The sequence below is a fragment of the Prunus mume genome, linkage group LG7 (assembly GCF_029339155.1).
Source record: "Prunus mume cultivar Tortuosa linkage group LG7, ASM2933915v1, whole genome shotgun sequence".
Taxonomy (NCBI): Eukaryota; Viridiplantae; Streptophyta; class Magnoliopsida; order Rosales; family Rosaceae; genus Prunus; species Prunus mume.
Window position 1 is genome coordinate 18,717,531 of NC_142704.1, and position 21,283 is coordinate 18,738,813.

The window sequence follows — 21,283 nt, forward strand, 5'->3', positions numbered from 1 at the left end:
TGCATTTAGAAGTGAAGTTTATCTACTTTTTATATCAGTAAAGTTGCCTCAAAAAAGTGAGGCAAGCTTCTACTTAAAAGGAAACTTATATTAATATTTAGGCCGCATATACTGTTAGAAAAAAACACCACCACTTCTAGTTCTTATTTATTATGTAGGTCCTGAAAATTCTACCTAAATTAAATGAGGAGTTAATAGAAAACAACTATAATCTCATCAGCTAAATATAGGATCCAAAAACCAGCTCTTGAATTGCATAAATTTCTAAATTACGCAAGATACAAGGAGGACGAGAGTCGAACTCTTTTCAATGATAAATAGTTAACGCTTTAAAAAAAAAATTTCATTTTCTTAATCTGAAATTTCAGTCTGCAGGTCTGGCAGGACTTCTGCCATTCTTAATACAGAGATCGAATCGAGTACTACTCCCACAAAAGCAACAGGTTGGCAAAGAAGATTGACTTTTTTGTGGTCATTGGTCAACCTGTTAAATCATAAACATTCTATTAAAAATATAATTATTTAATAAATCACTAATTTTGTTCCTTCTGCTATCTAATCAACCATCACTTAGCACTTAAATAATTGCAAAGCCTTGTCATAATTGTACAATGCCATTGACATGACCCTTTGTCATGACCCTTTGTCCTTGGTGTTCACTGGTCTCCCTTGCTGCAAATATACCCTTCTCTCTGTGCTGCAGATTCTCTCCTCCTCTTCCCACTGTTACCAACATAACAAAAAAAACTACAAGATATGCACATGCATGGAAGAAAATGTCCATAACTTTATGAAAGATTTCAAAGATCAAAAACCCAAGACCATCAAACCAAGGTTTTTATAGAAAAGTATTTTAATTTTGGCAATGAAACTTTGCATGAATTATATGGTTTAGTATTCATAAGAAACCAGCAACCACCAATCAAATCCTTGTTTCTTAAGTACCAAACAATGAACAATTTTCTCCATTGGAGATCACCAGACTTCCAGATGGGAAACAACTCATTGAAGCACTAACAAACGGCCCCCACAGCTCGTTATGTCCTCTGTGCATGGAGCAATATTTCTTTGTTCCCCTATCATTTCAAAATTTATATCATATCACAAATTGTATCTAACCAACACAGCATGTGCCCTGCCCATACCATCAATCCTCACTAGGCATGTTGATTTTTCTCACATATTGGATGCAATTTTGTTGCTTATGATATTGGGTTTCGTTTTGCTTGATTGATTTTGCATGATTAATGTCTTCTGTAGGCCACCCACATTTGCGTATAGTTCTTTTCTTTCAACAAGGCAACCACACCATTGATTTGAAATTTTGTAGTGTGAATGCCTATGCTCGGACGTGGACTCTTGCTCTAATTAAATGGTAGAGATCCACTCTGCCGGGTGTCGGTTCTTTCTTAAACGACGGACGTGTCAAGAAAATCTCATTTTTATTTTATTTGTTGACAATTACCCATGTCAATAAATAGAATCAAAACTGAAGAAAATTTATCAATGCGAAATAAAGGAAATTGAAATAAAAGAATTGGCATTTCTGTCACGTGTATATGATACTACAACAGTTCTAATTCTATTGGATCATATAGAGTTAAAAATGGTGATGTCCTTTCAAATTATGTTTAAATTTTTGCAAGGACTTTAAAGTAGCCACTGCTTTCAACCACTCTGTACCAAATTAAGGGCCCTCTCTACTAGCTGATTAATCTACCAGCTCATCCACAGCCCTTTTTCAAGGTTCAAAATCTGCAGGTGTCTCTTAATAAAAATAAAAAAAACACTTCCCTCTAGCTCAGTTTTAAGTGACCGTTCAGTTTGCATCACAAATATAGGACACTACTTCAAAGTCCATCCATGGATATTTTGTACCAACAGATTTCATTTCACAGCTTTCTTTTCGTTTGTGAACTTTTCATCAAGGGTAAGAGGGTTGGTTGAATTCTTTTGTACTATTATTCCAATAATTGTTACCTATCAGTAGAGGGTGTTTATATTTTTCTTGTTTGGCCAACTAAAAAAACAGTACTTTAGATTCGAATCTAGGACAAATTCTTGAAACTATATTGGATTTTCACTATCGGACTGATTGCATAGGACAATAAAATAGTCATTTTCGGTAACTCAAAAAAGATAAAGATAAATGGATTGGATTGTTTATTTACAGATGGAATATGAAGAGAATTGTCTTGAAATTCAAATTATGGAGGGGACAAATTTCTTGGCGTTCCAATTGAGTCACATCAGTACGCATAAAGATTGCAAGTGAATTGTACCTTTAGTCGGTCATGTTCAACGTCACCCTAAAAAAGGCAGGAAAACTTACTTGTAATGGGTTTTGTTATCTCCGACCAATAACACAATAACACGTGAAAAAATTATCTCACGTTTGATTGTGTTATTGGCTGAGAATTGCAAAAATATTATCTCCTTTGCATGAAAGTTTCTCTCCAAAAAAGAAGCTACGAGTCTTTTAAGAAAAAGGAAAAAAAAGTTGTCAAAATATGTAGGGTTTATTTGGTCATTCAAGGAGAACACACACAAGGGAAAAAAGAAAAAGAATAAGAAAAACCCACATACCAAATCCCATTGGCTTCCATCTGCAATATATTAATAAAATTCAGTTTGCCTTAAAATTGGGAAAATGGAAACAGTCTAAAGTTAAATTTCATGTGAGCTTGGTTCAATTGAATGATTTTTTTTAAGTCTTTCTGAGCTCAATCAAAATCTTTTTCGTTTTGTGCACCAAACTTGCTCTGGATCTGAGAGCAAGCAATCTTAATTGTAGATTGACCCAAAATTCACTGCAATCTTAATTGTCAAGTAATCACCTTACTTAAGTTTTCAATTGCCAAAAAGGCATATAAATGATCACCACCACCACCAGGTACGTGGGGTGGGTGGCTAGAAATTCCACCTGTCAAAATGAAAAAACAGGCTGATGAATATACTCCAGTATTTCAATTTTGTACATGAGTATATACGTCCATAAAATCCATACAAAATCAAGCCATTCTTTCGACTGTAAATTTGCAAATATTTAGAGAGGGACAAGACAATCTTCAATCTCACCTAAAAAACAGGCAAGTTGGAGAATCTAATGGCCATGCACGGTGCTTAATGGGCCATAATGTGTCACCGCCAATGCAACCAGGCAGTATTCACAAGAACAAATTATGTTAAGGGTTCAATCCAGCCGTTTTAAACATTTTCATCGATCGAATGACTATCGTTGACCTACTCATTACAACCCCTCATCACCTACTCATTACAACTCATCATTATAATTTATGACCTTACTCTAAGAAAGGGTTCTTAAATAGGTATACAAAATTTAGATAGTTCGTATATAATCATTGAACCACATTGCTAAGTGACCTGTATAAAGAAAACTTAGTAAAATCTGTGTGCATATAGCTTTCATTGAGGGATTCCTCAAATCTTATTTAAGGACACTCTTGTAAAGCGTACTCCGCATGTATTTTACTAATCCAAACCATCAATTTTGTAGATATTCATTCAAAGATAATCTTTATATAAAAAAATCACTTGAATCCAATATCATTTTACCACTCAATTGAATTATTCAAATTTTAGTACTTTTTTGAAGCATCGTGTTCATTGATTTTGTGTGACACAATTAGATGTCTAAATGATTTCCGATTTGTCTAATTTTTTGCAAAGATGATCTATTAATGAAAACCTAAAAAATAGATAGTTTGGATCATTGAAGAAAAAAAATACATAGGATACCTTAAAAAGTGTCCATGAAATAAAATTATTTGAGAGATCCCTTAATGAAAGGAGACTACATATATATATATATATATTTATAGAAATTCTCCTATGTGGAGAGCTTGGAACTCATAACTTCCCCAGAAATGCACATTGATCATGAACTATGACTTCTGTTTGCTCGTAAAAGAGCTTCAAACCCAATCATGCATAGAAAAAAACAAAATCAGTGTAATGTCAACAATGCTTTTGCGAGAGAGGCCGAGTAAAAGAGAAAAAGAGAAGAAAAAAATATAAAAAATAAAAAACCCTCCCGTGTGGCAAAAGGTAAAATGAAGGAGCTAAAAACCAAAGGTGGCTCTGTTGGTGGGTTGGTTAGAGGACAAAACTCAAAATGATTTGTACTGTCTCCATCTCTACAGCTCTTTTCCAACATTGCAAATAAAGTCGGCAAATATGACTCTGAATCTGAATCCCTTCTCTGCCCAGGTCCTCTGTTTATGGCAGTGAAGGACTAACTGACACTAGGTCATACCCAAAAAAATAAATAAAATAAATACTGTAAAAAAAATCTCTCTGTCCTCAGGTTTTTGGCTATCCAATTTGGCTCAGTGGTCCTCAGCTTTTTCAAAGAGAGAACCAAATTTGAAGCTCATCATCAGCAGCATGTGCCAAATCAGTTCAATGATAGCATGCAAGCCAGGGCCTCCCAAAATGCTAATTTGGGCAGAAAACCAGAGCCTCACATGTTCACATCACTTTATTATGGAGATGAACTTGTGAACTGGCAACTGTCAAAATGGCTTTGAGGTCATCATCATCATCATCATCACCATCTTTCATCATCCATCATCCATTCCTTACTAGGGTTTCTGATCAGCCAGATATTTTGTCCTCCTAAGTTGGGTCTAAATCAACCGGACTTGACCGTTCCACGTTTCAGAGCCTCCATTCCACGTTTCAGAGCCTCAGGATCTGAGGTTGGTCCAAGGTCCATGGTAGATAGATATTACAAGCACCAAATGGTCAAGTATAATTCTGACACCCACAACATGCCCATACAACTAAATTTGGCTAGGGATTTGAATGCAGACTTGAAATTATGACAGGCACATAATAAATTATCCAACTGGAAATTTGGTTATCAATAGAATTTCTGAAATCACAAAAAAATTTAAGTCTACAATGTCACAAAATACAAGTTGGCTCCAAACAAATTATCTTCTTACCATGGAAATTGACAATGACCCTTTTTACCTTGAGGGTTTTAGTTTCTTGTGTGCGTGGTGATTAAATAGATAACCCACTTGATTTTTTTCAAGTTCTATCAATCATACAAGTGATGGGAGAAAGTTTGAAAGCCTAATAATGTTGACTAGGTAGAAGGTAAAAGTAAAACATATCTTTCAACTTGTTCCACATCTTCTATCCATTTGTAGCCAATCCAGGCACATGCTTTCAATCTCACAAGGCATCAAGAAGAACCTGTTCCTGCATTGGACCACTTGTTCAGATAAAAAGAAGAAAAAAGTTTGTGTTAGTTTTTCATAAAAGCCGGTGTTTGTGGATTCAAACAACAATCATGGAGAAGGAAAAATCAAAAGCACACATGTAGATGACCCACAAACTGAAAAGATCCAACTACATTTCCGTATTGTACACAGAACAATCTCATGGTCTCAAAGGAAAAGACCGTGATTTCAATGATTAAAATCCATGGTAGGACCGTTCTCTTCTCTCAAGTAGTGGATGGGTTACATAACCTAAATAAGTTCAATAAACTGGCATTCAAGACAAGGCCATCCTCATGGCAACAGAACAAAAAGATAAGACAATGAATTGAATTTCAAAACACATTTTAAATTTCATCAACAGGCACTACACTTGGAAGTAGGACCAACAAAACATGAAAATAAGAATATATAATGGCCAGGTTAGGAAGGGAAATGAGGGGGGAAATGGGTCCTAAAAGAGGATTTATGCCTTCTTCAAAAGTAAGATCCTTTCACTTCCCTTTGGGGTAACAGGTTATATTCCACTTCTTATCCCACCATTTCCATCTTGGATGCATGCTACTGCAATTATGCAATCACCAAACTATAACAATAATTGTCAGCACTAATCTTCCAAGTTTTTGATTGATTTCTTGTTCAAAGAAATGAATAGCAGTCAATCAATCAGTCAATCAACTAGACCTGATCGAATAAATCTTATCACAAAAATAATTAAAGCACATACTTTGTAGACGATTGAGCAATAACTGTTATTTTCCTCTAAACAGAGTTTTTTGATTCTGAGACAAGCTAAATTCCAATGCAGTTGAATCACAGAAATACAGAGCTTAATACATTTGGAGAAATACAGTACTGAATAGATCCAGTGAAAGAATAGTGGGAACCAGTGAAGCATGGAAAATACCACAGAAGAAGCACAGAATTTGCCAGCATATATTTCATCAGCTGAACTCAATAAAATTCTCAGTACATCTGGATGCTACTGCTACTGCCCCTTGCATAGAGTTGCGGAGGAAATCTCCTCTACATGGTGCAAGAATATCTTTATTTTCATTTACTTTCCACAATCAAAATGACGTTAATGGACGATCAATCCAGCTGTGCAGCACAGAAAATAAAATAATCGTCGACAGCTAAACCAGTTCCATATCCAACGAGGGTCATCACAAAGGAAAAGGAGTATCCCAAACCCTGAGAAATTATTTTCACCACATTGCCTTCGAGCCAGAACTGCGGTCAAATAAAACAGATTTCTGACAGCAGCAGATTTCCACAGGAGATCATCAATATTCAGGCTGCTCCAGTCAGGGAAAGTCCTAAAATTTACAGTTAAAAGCCATCCATCCAGTCAGCAGTCATTCAATTGTATAGAACCTAATTTTTTGTACAGTATGTAAAGTGCATAAGGGAACAAAATACTCATATTCAGCCAAAGAGAGAGAACTGATTGACACCAGGTACCAGTCAGGGTAAAGCATGCCCTCACTGCCATAAAGCAATTGGCAAGACTGATATAGTTCAGGGAAGGAATACCAGACGGTAGTGGGATTCTAAATTACAGTTTTTGGGCTCGTTTTACTGATCTAAGTGACACTTTTTTAACATCATCCAAGCAGTAATATATTTTGTAACTTCCATTTGCAATTTTTAAATCCAATCAATATAGACTGAACAGAAAATTACCGCACCCCCACCCCCACCCCCATCCCAAATTTACATTCCTACAAGTTTTACACCTTTAAATGCTAACCAACCCATCCTAAAGTTCCCTAAAGCAACTGCTGTCAAGAATTTCCGTAGTCACTTTTTCTACTACATCACCCAATGAACTCAGCTAATTTGCCCCTTATTCCCTCCATACATTTTCATTCGTAATCATGACATATTAGGTCTCAAGCCCCTAAACCAGGGGCATAACATTCAAGTCCCAGAGGCATAAACAAACCACATGATATTTTTTCTCTGGGGTGGGGGAGCTGGGGAGAAAGAAAATACAGCAATTTCCAATATGTATACTACATAATACAAGAGGCATAATGCTCTACCCATCATGAGATTGTCAGTTACATTTCCATTCTAGATAGCAGCAACCTTAGCTTGTGAAATTTTCTTTTTTATACAAAAATTGATCACTGTCAAATTGCGACAGGAGATTGAAAGAGAATGTGATATTTCTTTAGGCAGTGTGGGTTTCTTATTATCAAATGGAAGCTTCATTGAAAGTCTGTGTTGTCCTCGCATTTTTAACTTGTTTAGTGGGGCTTTTGCTTGGGTAGAAATGGGGCTGGTTTCTCATAATAAAAAGATGAAGAGTCCAAATGGGTTGTCAACTTTCTACATCACAATAGATGCAAAAATGACTTCTTTATCCACAAATCCCATGCCTTACAATTGTTTGAGTAATGAAGACACAACCCGCAAAATTATAGTACTGGTATGGGAGTTGCCATACAAGTAATGTGTAGGAGCCTTCAAAATTATGGGGAGGATGACAAGCAACGCATACGAAAGGCAATAAATCCATTGTTTCTCTTCTTTTTACCTTACTTTTTTTTTTTTTTTTTTTTTTGGGTTATAAAAAACAAGGAGGCTGATATGCTGCTTTCTATTTGCAAGGAACATTACCAAGTACTCCAGATTGGAAAAATAAATAAGTCGGAGCTATAGAAAGTAGAATTTGCATGCTTTTATATTAGTGAATACATTGAACTTGAACGACTTGATAATTTTTACCTACAGTTTTGATATGGTCTGCATAGCCACGCCTCATTAGGATATAGAACTAGAAAGGGACTGAACCTGAATCTGTTTTAAGTTTTACCTTTACCATTTTGATATGATCTGTTATTTTATAACAATGGTACCACATGCAGTCCAACTAGTGTTGCTATAAGGTGAAAGTAAGCGAGTGAACCCTCCCTCCCTCCCTAAACTCATTCAAAAGCTTGGGTAGAAAAATTGGCCAACTTGATACAAGGTTCTATAAACAGGTCGAACTGAACTAGATACAAGGGTGCTATACATATAAATATTGTCGTCGCGCTGCCATGGAAGTGGCTCTAATACTACCACTGCCATCAATGCCAGCGTCGATACCAATGTCACCAACAGAACTATGTCATTATCAACACTGACAACAGAACCATGCTGGAAATAAACATTGACATAGGCACCACCACCCTCATACCACAATACTTGCAACCATCACAACCACTGTATCACAACTATCACCATTGTCATGCACCATCATTATTATGCCCAGCCCACTAGTATTGCCATGACCACCACTACTGAACTAGCATTGCCAACCTAACCATGCTGGAAATAGACATTGACACAGGCACCACAGAACCTTTACTACCTCCATCACTAACATCACCACCACCATATCACCAAACATGTATTCAAAAACATCTCACAAACTGGACTTTTCATTAGAATGCCTCACTAAAATTATTAACCAAAATTTTTGCTTAACTTCTATTATTCTAGTTCTAAAATTTATGCATTTGTAATGTTACTCAGTAGTAACAATTCGAAATTCCATAATTATCAATACCACTACCATTGCTAATAAACCCATGTCACTAAACCTTTTATTCAGTAGTATGTACCCAATTTAAGTTTTATCAAGTTTTGAACTATAACCAAATTTGTTAACTTTTAGCTCCAAAATTTTAACACTATCAACTCAATCTTCAACGTTATACCATTTTCTGGATGCATCAAACTTTGAAGAAAGCTCCAATCTTGCCAGTAAATCATGATCTCCAATTCCAAACTCATTCAAATAAATGTCTAATTGCGCATCGAATATTGACTCCTATTAATAAATGAACAAAACTTGCGGGAACATTCAGCGTTCATACCTTAAAACCTGAGGAAGCGAAACGCAACGAGACCCTCAAACATGCCCAAACACGCCCCAGCACAAACGTCGGTGACGAAATGCCTGCCCAGCACAATCCTAGAGAAGGAGGTGGCGTAGGCCCAGGTCCAAGCAACCAAGACCAAAACACTAATGGCGCTGACCGGGTCCGCGCCGATCCAGCGGTCAATGAACGGAGACGTTGGCCGGAGGAGCGCGAGGGCATCGGCGAGGGCTGCGGCGGAGAGGTGGAGAAGGGCGGCGACGAAGCAGACCCTGGAGGCGTGTCCGCTGGGGAAGGAGAAGTGGTCGACCGAAACGGCGACGTTCATGTTCTTGTTGTAGAGAGGGCGGGCGCGGCGGAAGAGGAGCTTGATTAGGCCGATGAGGGCGAGGTCGAGGAGGAGGCCGAGGATGAGCTGGGAGAGGAGAGGGCGGAGGATTTGAATTGGGCATAGGCTTGCGCCTGGGCCTGGGATTTGGATTGGGGATGGGGTTAGGGTTAGGGTTGGGGCGACGAGGAGGGAGAGGGAGAGGGGAAAGAAGAAGCGGAAGTCGGCGGAGATTTCGAGGAGGAGGAGGATGAAGTGGGGAAGGAAAGGTTTGGCGAGGACATGGAGATGTTGGGAGAGCGTCGTGTCGAGAGTTACTAAGCGGCGGAGGAGTGGCGGCCGAGGCGGCGGCGGTGTGGTGGTGCTCTTGGATTTGGGTGGCGGCGATGGCTCCATTGCTGTAGTCTCAGTCAGTATGTGAGATGGAAGGCCGTTGGGTTTTGACAGTTGAGAACAAACCAACGGTTAGTTAAATGTGGAGTTTGGCGGCCCAGATATGGATTTAAAGAAGGTTCTTTTCTGAAGTCATGGCCCACAGAAAAACATTTGGGTGACTGAAAATTAATTTTTACAAATAAACATTGGCTTTGAGGTGCTAGAACATTGGCCCAGTATTAGCGGGTTGGGTTTGGGATGGCTATCTATTGGCCCGCCATTCCAAGCCAAGAGTTGAACCTTGTGGCTCGAGCGAAGGCTCTGGGTCACAGAGTTTCTAAAGTGGAGGGAACCGCATAAGGTTGGCTTCACAAAGTAACAACTACCTCCGGCTCTTGGCCGTGGAAGGATTACGGATCAGTGTCACTTGGATCCACCATGGCCCGCTAGACTGTCTGAATTGAACCAAAATCTTTTACAAGTAATCAATGGGGTCCAACCCAATAAAAATGATATTGACTTATAGACTAGTAGTTTCAGTTTCGAATCCCACTGTGATAGCTTAGTAGCATGTGTGTGTGTGAGAGAAATCACACTCTTCTTTATAATTTAGACTATCGCTTGTATTAAAAAATGAAAAACAAAAAACCAACTAGTTATTGATTTAATGATATTTCTTCGCATACCATTAGCACTCTCCTAGATAAAGTTATAGTCAATCATGAATGATTGTTGTCTCATTAATGAAACGTAGATTGGGTCAGTTGACCTTATCTCGGTATGGCTAACATTAACTCATTTCGATTAGGCACTTAACTCGTTAAAACTGATTGAATCGAATTGACATACCCGATTTGGTACGGTTTTTTGTTGTTGTCAAAATCGATGATAAACCGAACCGATTCTCTAATAGATTTTTAAAATTCAAAATTAGGCGAGTTCATCAAATCAAAGAGCCTCTAATATACGGCGGTTCAATGTCGGTTTCCCGAGATCACTTGCTTATTCGACCCCGGTTTCATTTTTCCATGGCCAGGCCCATGGTCACAACATGGACCAAAATCTTGACCAGGCCACTGATGATCCATCTGGAGTCCATAGGCCAATATTACTGCTGCCTGCCCGTGCACTCGTAGGATTTTGCATTTTTGAAAGACATCGGAAAAAATGCAAGACACCAGGAAAACTGGTAATGAAATAATAACTTCCATAGTAGGAGAAAGATGCAATTATAATTTTTGTCATCGTGAAGAAGGAACCAATTCAAATTATTTATCAATTGGGATAAAACAATACAAAAAATGAATCAATAATGGTTAGGATTTTGGAAGAGTAATAGTTTTAAAATCTATTGCATGATAATTTCACCCTAATTATGGAGAACTGGAGAAGCTGATAGGCCAAAAGTGACCATTAAAATATGGAAAAATTGCAGCACATAGAATTCTATAAAGGTTAATTATTGAGCTTTAATCATGTGCACACGTTGTTATCATGCGGATGCTATTATAAAGAGGTAGGAAATCAAGAAGGAGTAGTACAAAATACATGACAGTCGCACGATAATAACATCCAAATATTCGCATAGAATAATTTATATATATATATATATACATGCGCCCATGTTAATGCTATAGTCCCTATGGTTATGGATGTCTGCAAATTGGCCATCTTCTTTTTCCCATTGGACTTTGACTTGAAACCTATTATTCTATTTTAGACTTCAACTAAAAACAATGTTATAGCTGGATGGCATAATGTCTCGTTAGGCTTTTAGCAAATGTTTAAATATACACATAATTTGTATGCACACAAAATCGTGCAATGAACATTATTCGTAGGTTTTTTTATTATTTCTGGCTTCATAGTAATGGCCTTTGAAGCCAATGATTGTCCATCGAATGATTCTGAGTCTTTGAGAAAGGACACTTCCTCACTTTGAATATGGGAGCAACAAACAAGAGAGGCAAAATTCAAGGAGAATTTAATCATCTTAAAATCTAAACTAGAGAAGACTAGCGCTAACTCATTCTTATTTGTACGCTACTTTATGCGAGCGCAAATAATATAAAATTCTAATGACATCAATTCATATATTATACTATTTTAAATTCCAGATGATATAACATCATTTCATTTTTGTTTATATTTGAGTTCACTTTGAACCTCATTTATTCACGCCAAGTGAGCAACTCCCATGTTATGTCCATATCCCAAATATACGTTATTATTTGCAATAGCTCATTAACAGTGTATGAGGTTCTTGGGTGAGTAGAAATACAACACTCACCAACTTAACCAATCAACCATACTACTTGATAACAAGTACCCAAGAGAAGAATCCTCAGTCATATTCAACAAGTTGAATCTTTTACAAGTGATAGGTCATGAGTGAGTACGTAAGGCCAAGTCCATGTCCATACAAGATTAGCAAGCTGAGGCCATTTTCAAGGCTCACGGGCAAGTCTTTGTCTAGATCTCAACCATCAGAAAAATCCAACACATTGGCAATTGAAGGCAGATCAAAGGTGAATATCAAGGAAGTTAAATCTCCAACAGCAGGCCATAGACAGGACCACCAAATTCTGGGTCCAAACCAAACCCTCTCTCTCTCTCTCTCTGTGCCATCCTTAATTACCGACAATGCTTATCTGATCATATTTCATCCATTTCTCAAAGCTCTTGTTGGCTCTAGGGCAGCCCAACTCCAAGCCAAAATGTTGCATTTGTTTGATTCAATAATGATCCGAGAATCACTCTCCACCCGACATTGTGTAGTTGTGAACCTGCATCATCATCATCATCATCCTGGCCTTACCCACTGTCCTAATTTTTATCATTTTGAATTCTAGATTAGTTAAATAAAACTTCTGATTGGTTTAGGCGAAGCAATTATAACCTGCATCATGGCAAAATATATAGCCTAATACATAATGATTGAAGAGATCAAAAGATTGTGAGTGGGGTGAGGTGGGTCAAATGCGCTAAGAAGTCTCTAGTGTACATTTGGATATAAAAGGTTTTGACATGTATAGTTCTTGAGAAATAGGATGCCAATGGGACAAGTCCCATTCCCAAGCTGCATTGATGGGAGATTTAAATGATGTTCGAGATCAAGGTGTATAAGAATTTGTGCATGTATTAAATAAAGCAAGGAGAGATTCAGGAGAGATGGGTTTTTTTAATCTCCAAAACCACAACATCGCATTGATGTTTCCATGACCCAAAGTTTGGTCAAAAGATATGCCATTAAAACCCTTAATTAGGGTAAGAGAAAGGCACACCTCCCTTTGAAAAGCCAAGGTCTTCCCTTTTCCTTTTATTATTTTCTTTTGCTCTCATCATTGCTTCTTTCTCCATAGAACTCTCTTTGCTTCCTCTTGTTGATAACTCTCCATAAATTGTGTCACCTACCTCAATACCTTGCTTAGCTTTGTAGTAAGAAGAAGCTTTTATGTTTTTTTTTTCTTGCTTATTAAACAAGAGGACTCAACCGTATAAAACCCTAAAATGTGTGTTTTTTTAAAGAAAAAAGTATTACAAAGAAAATTTACGACGGATCTAAAGACCATGCGAATCAAAGTTAACTCTTTAACTAATATCCACACGAAGAAGATTCGCGACGGATTTGAAACCAAATAAGATGTGAAGACCCTATCAGTATAATTTCCCTTATTGACTAAGGAATCTACTATCATATTAACTTCCCGATAAATATGATGAAAAATAAAACACAAAAATCTAAACCTAATTTGAAAGATAGCAAACCAAAATAGAAAAAAAAAATGGAAATTTTGGAGGTCCAACTCCAAACCAAATACAGCACGCTTTGGATATAACGCAGTTCCCGGGGATGGCTTCAAAAACAGGCGTGAGAGCAAAGGCTGTCAAAACTCCACAACCATATGGTTTGCTTTTTGCACTCCTAAACCATGCACTTCTTTTAACTAATAACACACCATACAGAATCTCATAATCACCATATCATAAAAAGCACAAAGAAGATGAGTTTAATTTGAATTTTGCCCATTTTGCCCAAATGGGTCGTCCATAATTCACGATTTCTCAAGGTTTTTGGACCATTTGGCGTTTGGGATGCCTTAATTTAATCATGTTTTAGTTGATTAAGCTTTGATTATCTCAGTAAAATTGTCTCCTTGTGTAGCTACAAAAGGCCATTATCCCAATGAGCACAAAACTTTGTGCAAAACCCCAACTTAATTAGTGCCTAATTTGCCAACGGGTTACCTATGGCTACAGTACAAAAAAGATAAATAAATAAAAAAACTTGTGGAGAAGTTGTCGTTTTACTAGTTTAAATTTCAGGCTTTTTAGATGCACTCTCTGCCAGTTTCCATTCTCTTTCTAGTTTCTATTCTTCTATTCTATTCCCACCTATATTTATCTATCCCACTTCAAACTCCTATAAAAGATTCCACCTCATTCTGTCCCCTCTACTCTTTTACAACATGGAATTTGGAAAAATATATTAAAATGATACAATAATCTCTTCGCAACTTGCATCTTCAAATCAATGATCAATTATAATTTAAAAAAAATTGTACTCTATATACTATGCCAACTATGAGTATCCTTAATTAACATTTTTATACAAGCGATAATTTATTTTAAACTAATCTAAATTACAAATAGAGGGATTCAAACTCGGTTTGGAGAGTGGGGAGCATATCTGCTAACCAACTTGGCAATGTTCATATCTGCATATATGACATAAATTAATCCTTCAATCAAGCGCTCTAGTTATAATTTTTGAAACAGTAAAAGATTTATTTTATTTTTTGTCCTGATGAGCCCTTTGTCTGCAAGTGTAAATAGGGAGAGAAAAAACCAAGGGAAGGAAAATTTAGGGTTCAGAAACCCCACCAAGAAATGTGAAATGGTTATTATTTCTTTGATTTTCAAGGTGCAAGAAAGTCATAAAGCTATCTGAGGGTTAGATATGTCAGGGCAAGAAAGCCTTTATTAGAAAAGGACTAGACTAGATTAGGTACTTACCAACTAAATGTGTATTTTCAAATGAATGCAAATAAAGTCCCTGTTTCTGGGGATCAGTTGAGTCATTGATACTAATTAACTTGATGGGTTTGCAACTGATTATCATCCACTTCTTTATTAGTGACTATAATTCAAATTTCAGAAGGAAAGAGAAAAAAGAAGAAATATATTTTGCTTTTACCAAAGGTTTAGATTTGAGTAGTAGTTTCTTTCAAGGTCATCATTGTAGTAGAGCAGTCTAGTGCACTGCATTCCAATTTTCAAAATCATGGAGAGAGAGAGAGAGAGGGCCAAAAAGATGGGAAAATAGAGAGGTTTTTGAATTGTTTTTTACCCATCCACATTTCGACTTTGACAAACTGGTACTAAATCAGGTATCATATTCGTGTTCATGTGAGTCGAATAGAAGACATAGTTCAACTAGGTGGACAAAACTACCACTAGTTTAGGCACTAATGATAAAACAAAAATAAAAGTTGAATCGATACAATGTGATTAGAAATGAGCAAACAACACATTTAAATGTTTTCAAACGGCGAAAAATAAAAGCACTTAATTAGGTTTTAAACCTCTCATTCCACAGGTAAGCTAAATAAAAAGCAATAAATTATGAAAAAGAAGAAGAAAAGAGAATCGAGATCATGACGAAGAAGATGACCAAATGTAACCCCAACCAAATGCAAAGCTAATTAATCATGTACGTCCACCAAACTCCCATCTCCCACATAAAATTCAAATACCACAAGAAGCAGAGTAACCGGACACATCTCTCTCGACCTCCCTGTTTTGTCCCATCAAATTAAACCCATTTATGGTGACATTTGTTTTCTTTGAGCAGCATGCTTCCTCTCTCATGAAGACACTGAGAAATCCACGTGGGTAATTCCAAACTCCTCAGAAGGGTAGTCCAGTCATTTCACAGCCGGTCACGTATCCGGTTGAAAGTTAGAAACCCCCCTCCTCCCACTTAATAAACGCGCCATATCTCTCTCTTCCTCCTCCTTCATTTCATTCTTTTCTTTTCTCCCAAGACAAATGAAGAAAACCAGAAACAGAGAAGAAAAAGAAAGCTGAGCTCTGAACAAACAAACCCAGAAAACACAGCACGGTGTCGTTTTGATTTCCGTACAATAATGGCGAGTGGGTGGGTGAAGTCGTTGCAGTGCAAATCCAGAGCATTCGAAGACGTTTACCACCCGACCCCGAAAAATCTCATGAACAGCGCGAGTTGCAGACAAAGCGTTCAGAATATCAAAGACGTCATCGACACCACAAAACACTACAAGCCCAGAAAGCTCAAGCCGCTGCCTCCGGGCCCACCACCTCCGCCATCCAAACGACCCAACCCAAAATCCCAACGACCCACCAAACCGGAACCCGATTCAAGCCCGGGTCAGCAAACCCGAACCCGACCCACGCGACCCCACGACCCGTTTCTGCCGGCCCTGACCGAGCTTCCGGAGGGCCACCCTTCGCGCAACGTCGTGGAGATTATCTTCCACACCAGCTGGAGCCCCAAGGCGTTTTCGGGTCGGATCGACATGATATTCAAGGTGCAGAACGGGTCGAAGACCGTTGCCCGGTTCGAGGAGTATAGGGAGAGCGTGAAGGCGCGGTGCCGGGCCGGGTCCAAAGGCGGCGCCCAGTGTGAGGAGGAGAATGTGCGGTGCGTCGCTGACGGAAACGAGGTCATGCGGTTCCACTGCCTGGGGCCCACCACCTCGGGCTCCGGGGTCTACGACACGTGCGGCAGCGCGTGGGGGTTTCACGGAGGCAAGGGCAAAGCGATTTGCACGTTCTCTGGTAGCGGCGTGGCCCACGAGAATGCGGGTGCGGGTGGTTCCAGGGGCCGGAGGGCGATGCTGGTTTGCCGGGTCGTTGCGGGTCGGGTCTCGAAGCAGCTGGAGCTCGAATCGTTGTTAGATGGCCGGGTCGGGTTCGGGTTCGACTCGGTGAGTGGGGACAACGGCGAGTTGCTGGTGTTTGACTCACGCGCGGTGTTGCCTTGCTTTCTTATCATCTATAAACTGTAAAATACAATGTTTCTTTCATCCTTTTTTCCGTTTTTTTTTTAATTTTTAAAATTTGTCATGTTATATAATTTTGTGAGGTTTTGATCACATCTTGTTCTTGCATTTATCAACTCAATTTTTTTTTTCTTCTTTTGTTTTTTGTTTTTGGATATTTTGGTCTGATTATTGAAAAAAAAAATTGAGTTGATAAATGCTTAATTAACCAATTTGCCGTTTTTATTCTTCTGTGATTAATGCTACGTCTCAGTTTAACTATTTCACTTATGGAATTAATAGGTTTTATTCCGTTAAGTCATTCAAAATTTCACTAGAGAGCTCTCACATGTTAGGTTATTATTTTTTAGTTTGTTTGGTAATAATGTTAGTAAAATGATTTTCTAATCGATGATGAGGAAATTTGAACTTTGGTGCAAGGGACGAGCAAATTGTAGCCCAATCCCTATCTACCATGAAATGATGTTAATCACAATTCACAATAACAATATAATCATCGAAATGTTTTCCAAATTTTAAGAATAGTTGAAAATTGGCTTTCTTTGAAAAAAGAAAAATGCAAAACGATATTGGGAAAGAAGGTTATCGAAACTTAAATACTTGTGCAATAATTCTTTTACACGTAATCTTAACTCTATGGCAAAGTATAGAGTGAGCACTTAATCTAGTCTTATAACAGTCACCAAGAAACATAATGATGATGCTTATGGACTATAGGGTGTTACTTGCACTAGTAAACAATAAAATTTTTCTTCTAATTATGACGGCAATCTGCTCCCAAAATATATGTACTTATGGCAATGAAAATCTGCTCTAGGAATGTAACTTATAATCATATAATTTTTTTTGACTCACCATATTCATAAAAAATTTCAGTAATAAATTTTTCATTAGACATAATTACAATTGTCATCCATAAATTTACAATATCTACTTCAAGAAACACTTATATTTAGAGAAGAAGATTTCATAATAACAAGTTAGTTGGGAATACTCTAACAATGTTATATTCTAATCCAAATTCATTGGTAATGATTATAGACAAAGCATGCATTCAAAACTTAGCAAATTAGATCAGTCTCTATTTTATTTTATTTTATTTTAAATAAAGATGCTATCCTATTCAAGGGCATCTTATAACATATAACTGATTACAACTTCAGAACTAAGTGTTTTTTTTTTTTTAAACATAAAAGCGATAGGATTCGATTGATTATGAGGTATGAAACAAATGCAAAAAGTTGGGCTATATCCTAGAGGATTAGGGGAGTTTCTCTACAACAAATGAGCGTATGGTCGTCAAACAACATAAGTAGCCTACTGCATCCATTAGAGCACCCAACCCCCCCTCCCCCACAATGGTCGTCAGACAAAATAAGTAGCCTACCCTTGCCTCCATTAGAGCACCCAACCACCCCTCCTCCCCCCTTCTCACAAATCCCCCTAAAATCATGCCCATAAAAACTACTTATTGCAATCCAAAGGGAGCTGATTTTCCCACTCTTATTTTGTCCACTTACACTCTCTTTGTTATAAATTGTATGTTCCCACTCTTTTTTTGTTCACTTACACTACATTTTTTTGTTATAGTAAAAACTATTAAAAAAATAAAAGGGAGTAAGTGGACAAAAGGGGAGTGGGAAAATCAATCACCACCCTAAATAAAACATCAATAAGAAAACTTGGTGGTTCCTCAAACTAGCTAAGTATTTGAGCAATTTTGACCTCTTTGGGCTACATGCTCTAGAGGCCCTGTTTAGTTCAAGGTTTAGGAACTTGGGAATGAGTTTGAAATTGTATTATCATGTTTGGCAAGTGCACTCTTAGAGCATCTCTAACTGATGTGTCTAATGTGCCACATAGACATTTAACAGCTAAAAATAATATCTCACATCACTCCAACCGATATGTCAAAACTGATGTGGAATGAAGGCTGTAGGTTAAGATGTTATTTTTGACATCCCAAAAGCAAGATGTCAAATGAATATTTTATTATTTTTTCTTTTCTTTTCTTATTAATTAAAAATGAATCAACACTAAAATGTAATAAAGTAATAATTTAATTTGATATATTGAGTAGAGTGTAAAGCTGTGTAAAATGTCAAATTGCCACATCAGCCATCAAATTAAAATTTGATGTTTGATATTTGACATTTCCCTTGGAAATGCTCTTAAGAATGCAATTATGGACTCATAGGTATGGACTTCCCATGTAGGGGGAATTTCATAACCTTGGCTGAGCTTGGGAAAATTTTTCCCCCCACTTGAGAAAGCATTTAATGCCAATTTTTATGACTAACTTACCCATATTCTATTTTTAAAATACCATGTTTTACCCTTAGAAAAACTCTTTATATTTTTTTCTTTGTAATAAAAAAAAAGTTTAAGTGTATTGTTGGAAAATTGAACAATTTTTCATTCCAAATAATGCACAAATAAAAAATGAGAATGGGATAAAATGGCCTTTCCTCATCATCATTTCCCAATGTTTTGAAATTTGGGAATGAACATCCTCCATTCCCATATCATGGGATTAGACATGGGAAGTTCAATCTGCAAACCAAACAAGCACTAGAAGTTTTGTCTTGTAATTTTATTTTTCGCATAATAAAAAAAAATCTGAGCAATTATAATTTTATATTGCTTTCAAAATTTTATTGTCTTATTACAAATCAAAACTAGAAAACTTAAGAGATTGTTTGATAAAAATTTCATTTTCACTTCTTTTAAAAATTGAAAACTGAAAACATGTTTGGTAATATATTTTGTTTTAAGTTTTAGAAAAAGTGAAATCTAGTTTTCAGAATCACCCTTACTTTTTAAAACAACTTGAAAGTGTTTTCATTTTTATTTGTGCACATTTTTCATTCACTAATTTTACATCACCGCACATGAAATGCACTCCAACTACCAAAATTCAGTATTTGGGACCTTCGGATTGGACCCGGCCACTTGATTCTTGCGTTTGTCTGTGGACCTAGCCCAAGCCTCGAGACCTCCAGATCCAAAATTCACCAAAAGAATCATCCTAATTCCAAAAAATTCACTAAAAAATACTACGAACTCTTTGTAACATGTGCTTTCATTTTATGATCTCAAATTCACAACTTGACCCCAAAAAATTTCATTTCCATGTTTTACATAAAATATAAAACTAAAAACTAAAATCAGTTACTAAACAACTTTGTTTAGTTTTCAGTTTTGGTTTTTTAGTTTTTTAGTTTTTTTGTTTTGGTGGTGAAAACTAAAATTAGTTACCAAACAAGTTTTTAGTTAGTTTAAAAAAAAATTAAAACTAAAAATAGAAATGACTATCAAACGGCCCTAAGTCAGTGGAAAACATATTCACCAGCAACATGCATGCAAGTCTCAACATGCTATGTATTCTACATACACATCCTAAGAGACAGGGTCGTCCCTGAGATTTTGAGGGCCTTGTGCAAAATTTAAATTGGGCCTCGTGTAATCTAATACGAAAATATTATAAATAAAAATTTGTCATAACTTAATGTCATAAACAATTTTTTTATAACTAAAAGTCACTATCAACAAACATGTAATGACAATCTGAAATCAAATTCATAAAAATTTAAATGTTTCCATTTGATAAAGTTAAATATTAGTATGTTTGGTACAAAAATAATAAGCTCATTGTGCCCCTATAAAGTCTCCTGCTGCCTCCGAAAAGCAATCTGTGTTTAATAGGAAAAAAAAAATGGCAATCACAAATTAATGAGTAGTTGCACACAAATGTCATTAACAAAGAAAAAAAATCCAAAACCCTATAACCTAGAAGAAAACCCCAGCAAGAAATAGATAAATAATTCTAAAAACTATATTCCCATATAACTAATCATCAACATGATAATAATTTAATAAAATAAGTCATGTAATATATAGAATAGATTGAAATTTAGATACATACTTGAATTTTAATTGAGATTTGAAACTGACTATTTGATTTTGAGTGATCTTTATGAATTTAGGAATTAGGGTTTTCTTTTGTTGGTGTTAAAATTCCTAAAATTGAAAAAATAACAAAAATTGTCAAAGGATTGAAAAAAGAACAAAAGAGAGATTGATGAATGATGATGATTACTTACTAGATAATTAGAAGAAACTATGAAGTTTTTTTTGTTTTGTTTTGAATGAAGAGAGCACTTTTCTTGATGGAGAAAGTTTTTTTTATTTTAAAGAAAAAAAAGGGGAGGAGTAGAAAGTGTTTAGAGGATGCATATACTACTTGGGGTGCATGGCGCCACTTGCACCACCCCAGGGCTGCCCCTGCTAAGAGAGAGGCTATTATATATATACGGCGCATATGATATTTTTTCAGTAGGATTGTAAAGATAGAAATCTCACTGCACCTATAAGCAAACACTTAATGTCGACACCAGAATTTTCCAGATT

At 36.7% G+C, this 21,283-nt stretch overlaps 2 protein-coding genes, 1 long non-coding RNA gene and 1 other non-coding gene across 5 annotated transcripts; 2 read left to right on the forward strand and 2 right to left on the reverse strand.

The window, feature by feature from the left end:
* Window positions 1–4,139: 4,139 nt before the first annotated feature.
* LPPBETA (Phosphatidic acid phosphatase (PAP2) family protein) lies at window positions 4,140–9,990 on the reverse strand. 2 transcript variants are annotated; one of them, XM_089041718.1, is made up of 2 exons: window positions 9,125–9,990; window positions 4,140–5,245 (listed from the first exon to the last, which is right to left on the reverse strand). In XM_089041718.1, the coding sequence occupies exon 1, from the start codon at window positions 9,849–9,851 to the stop codon at window positions 9,126–9,128; it is 726 nt and encodes a 241-aa protein (XP_088897844.1). In that variant the 5' UTR covers window positions 9,852–9,990; the 3' UTR covers window positions 4,140–5,245; window position 9,125. The 2 variants fall into 2 exon arrangements, with proteins under 2 accessions (XP_088897844.1, XP_008238603.2); XM_008240381.3 differs by lacking the exon at window positions 4,140–5,245 and adding an exon at window positions 6,005–6,571 and having other exon boundaries at window positions 9,125–9,970.
* Window positions 9,991–10,007: 17 nt separating this feature from the next.
* Window positions 10,008–10,306, forward strand: LOC148915659 (signal recognition particle RNA). Its single transcript, XR_016122389.1, has one exon.
* Window positions 10,307–15,780: 5,474 nt separating this feature from the next.
* On the forward strand, window positions 15,781–16,966 carry LOC103337198 (uncharacterized). The gene has a single exon (XM_008240356.2). It carries the CDS (start codon window positions 15,980–15,982, stop codon window positions 16,877–16,879), a length of 900 nt encoding a protein of 299 aa, XP_008238578.2. The 5' UTR covers window positions 15,781–15,979; the 3' UTR covers window positions 16,880–16,966.
* A 3,485-nt stretch (window positions 16,967–20,451) lies between these two features.
* Window positions 20,452–21,114, reverse strand: LOC148915660 (uncharacterized). Its single transcript, XR_016122115.1, has 2 exons — window positions 20,977–21,114; window positions 20,452–20,565 (listed from the first exon to the last, which is right to left on the reverse strand). It is a non-coding gene; the product is annotated as an uncharacterized LOC148915660 (long non-coding RNA).
* Window positions 21,115–21,283: the final 169 nt, after the last annotated feature.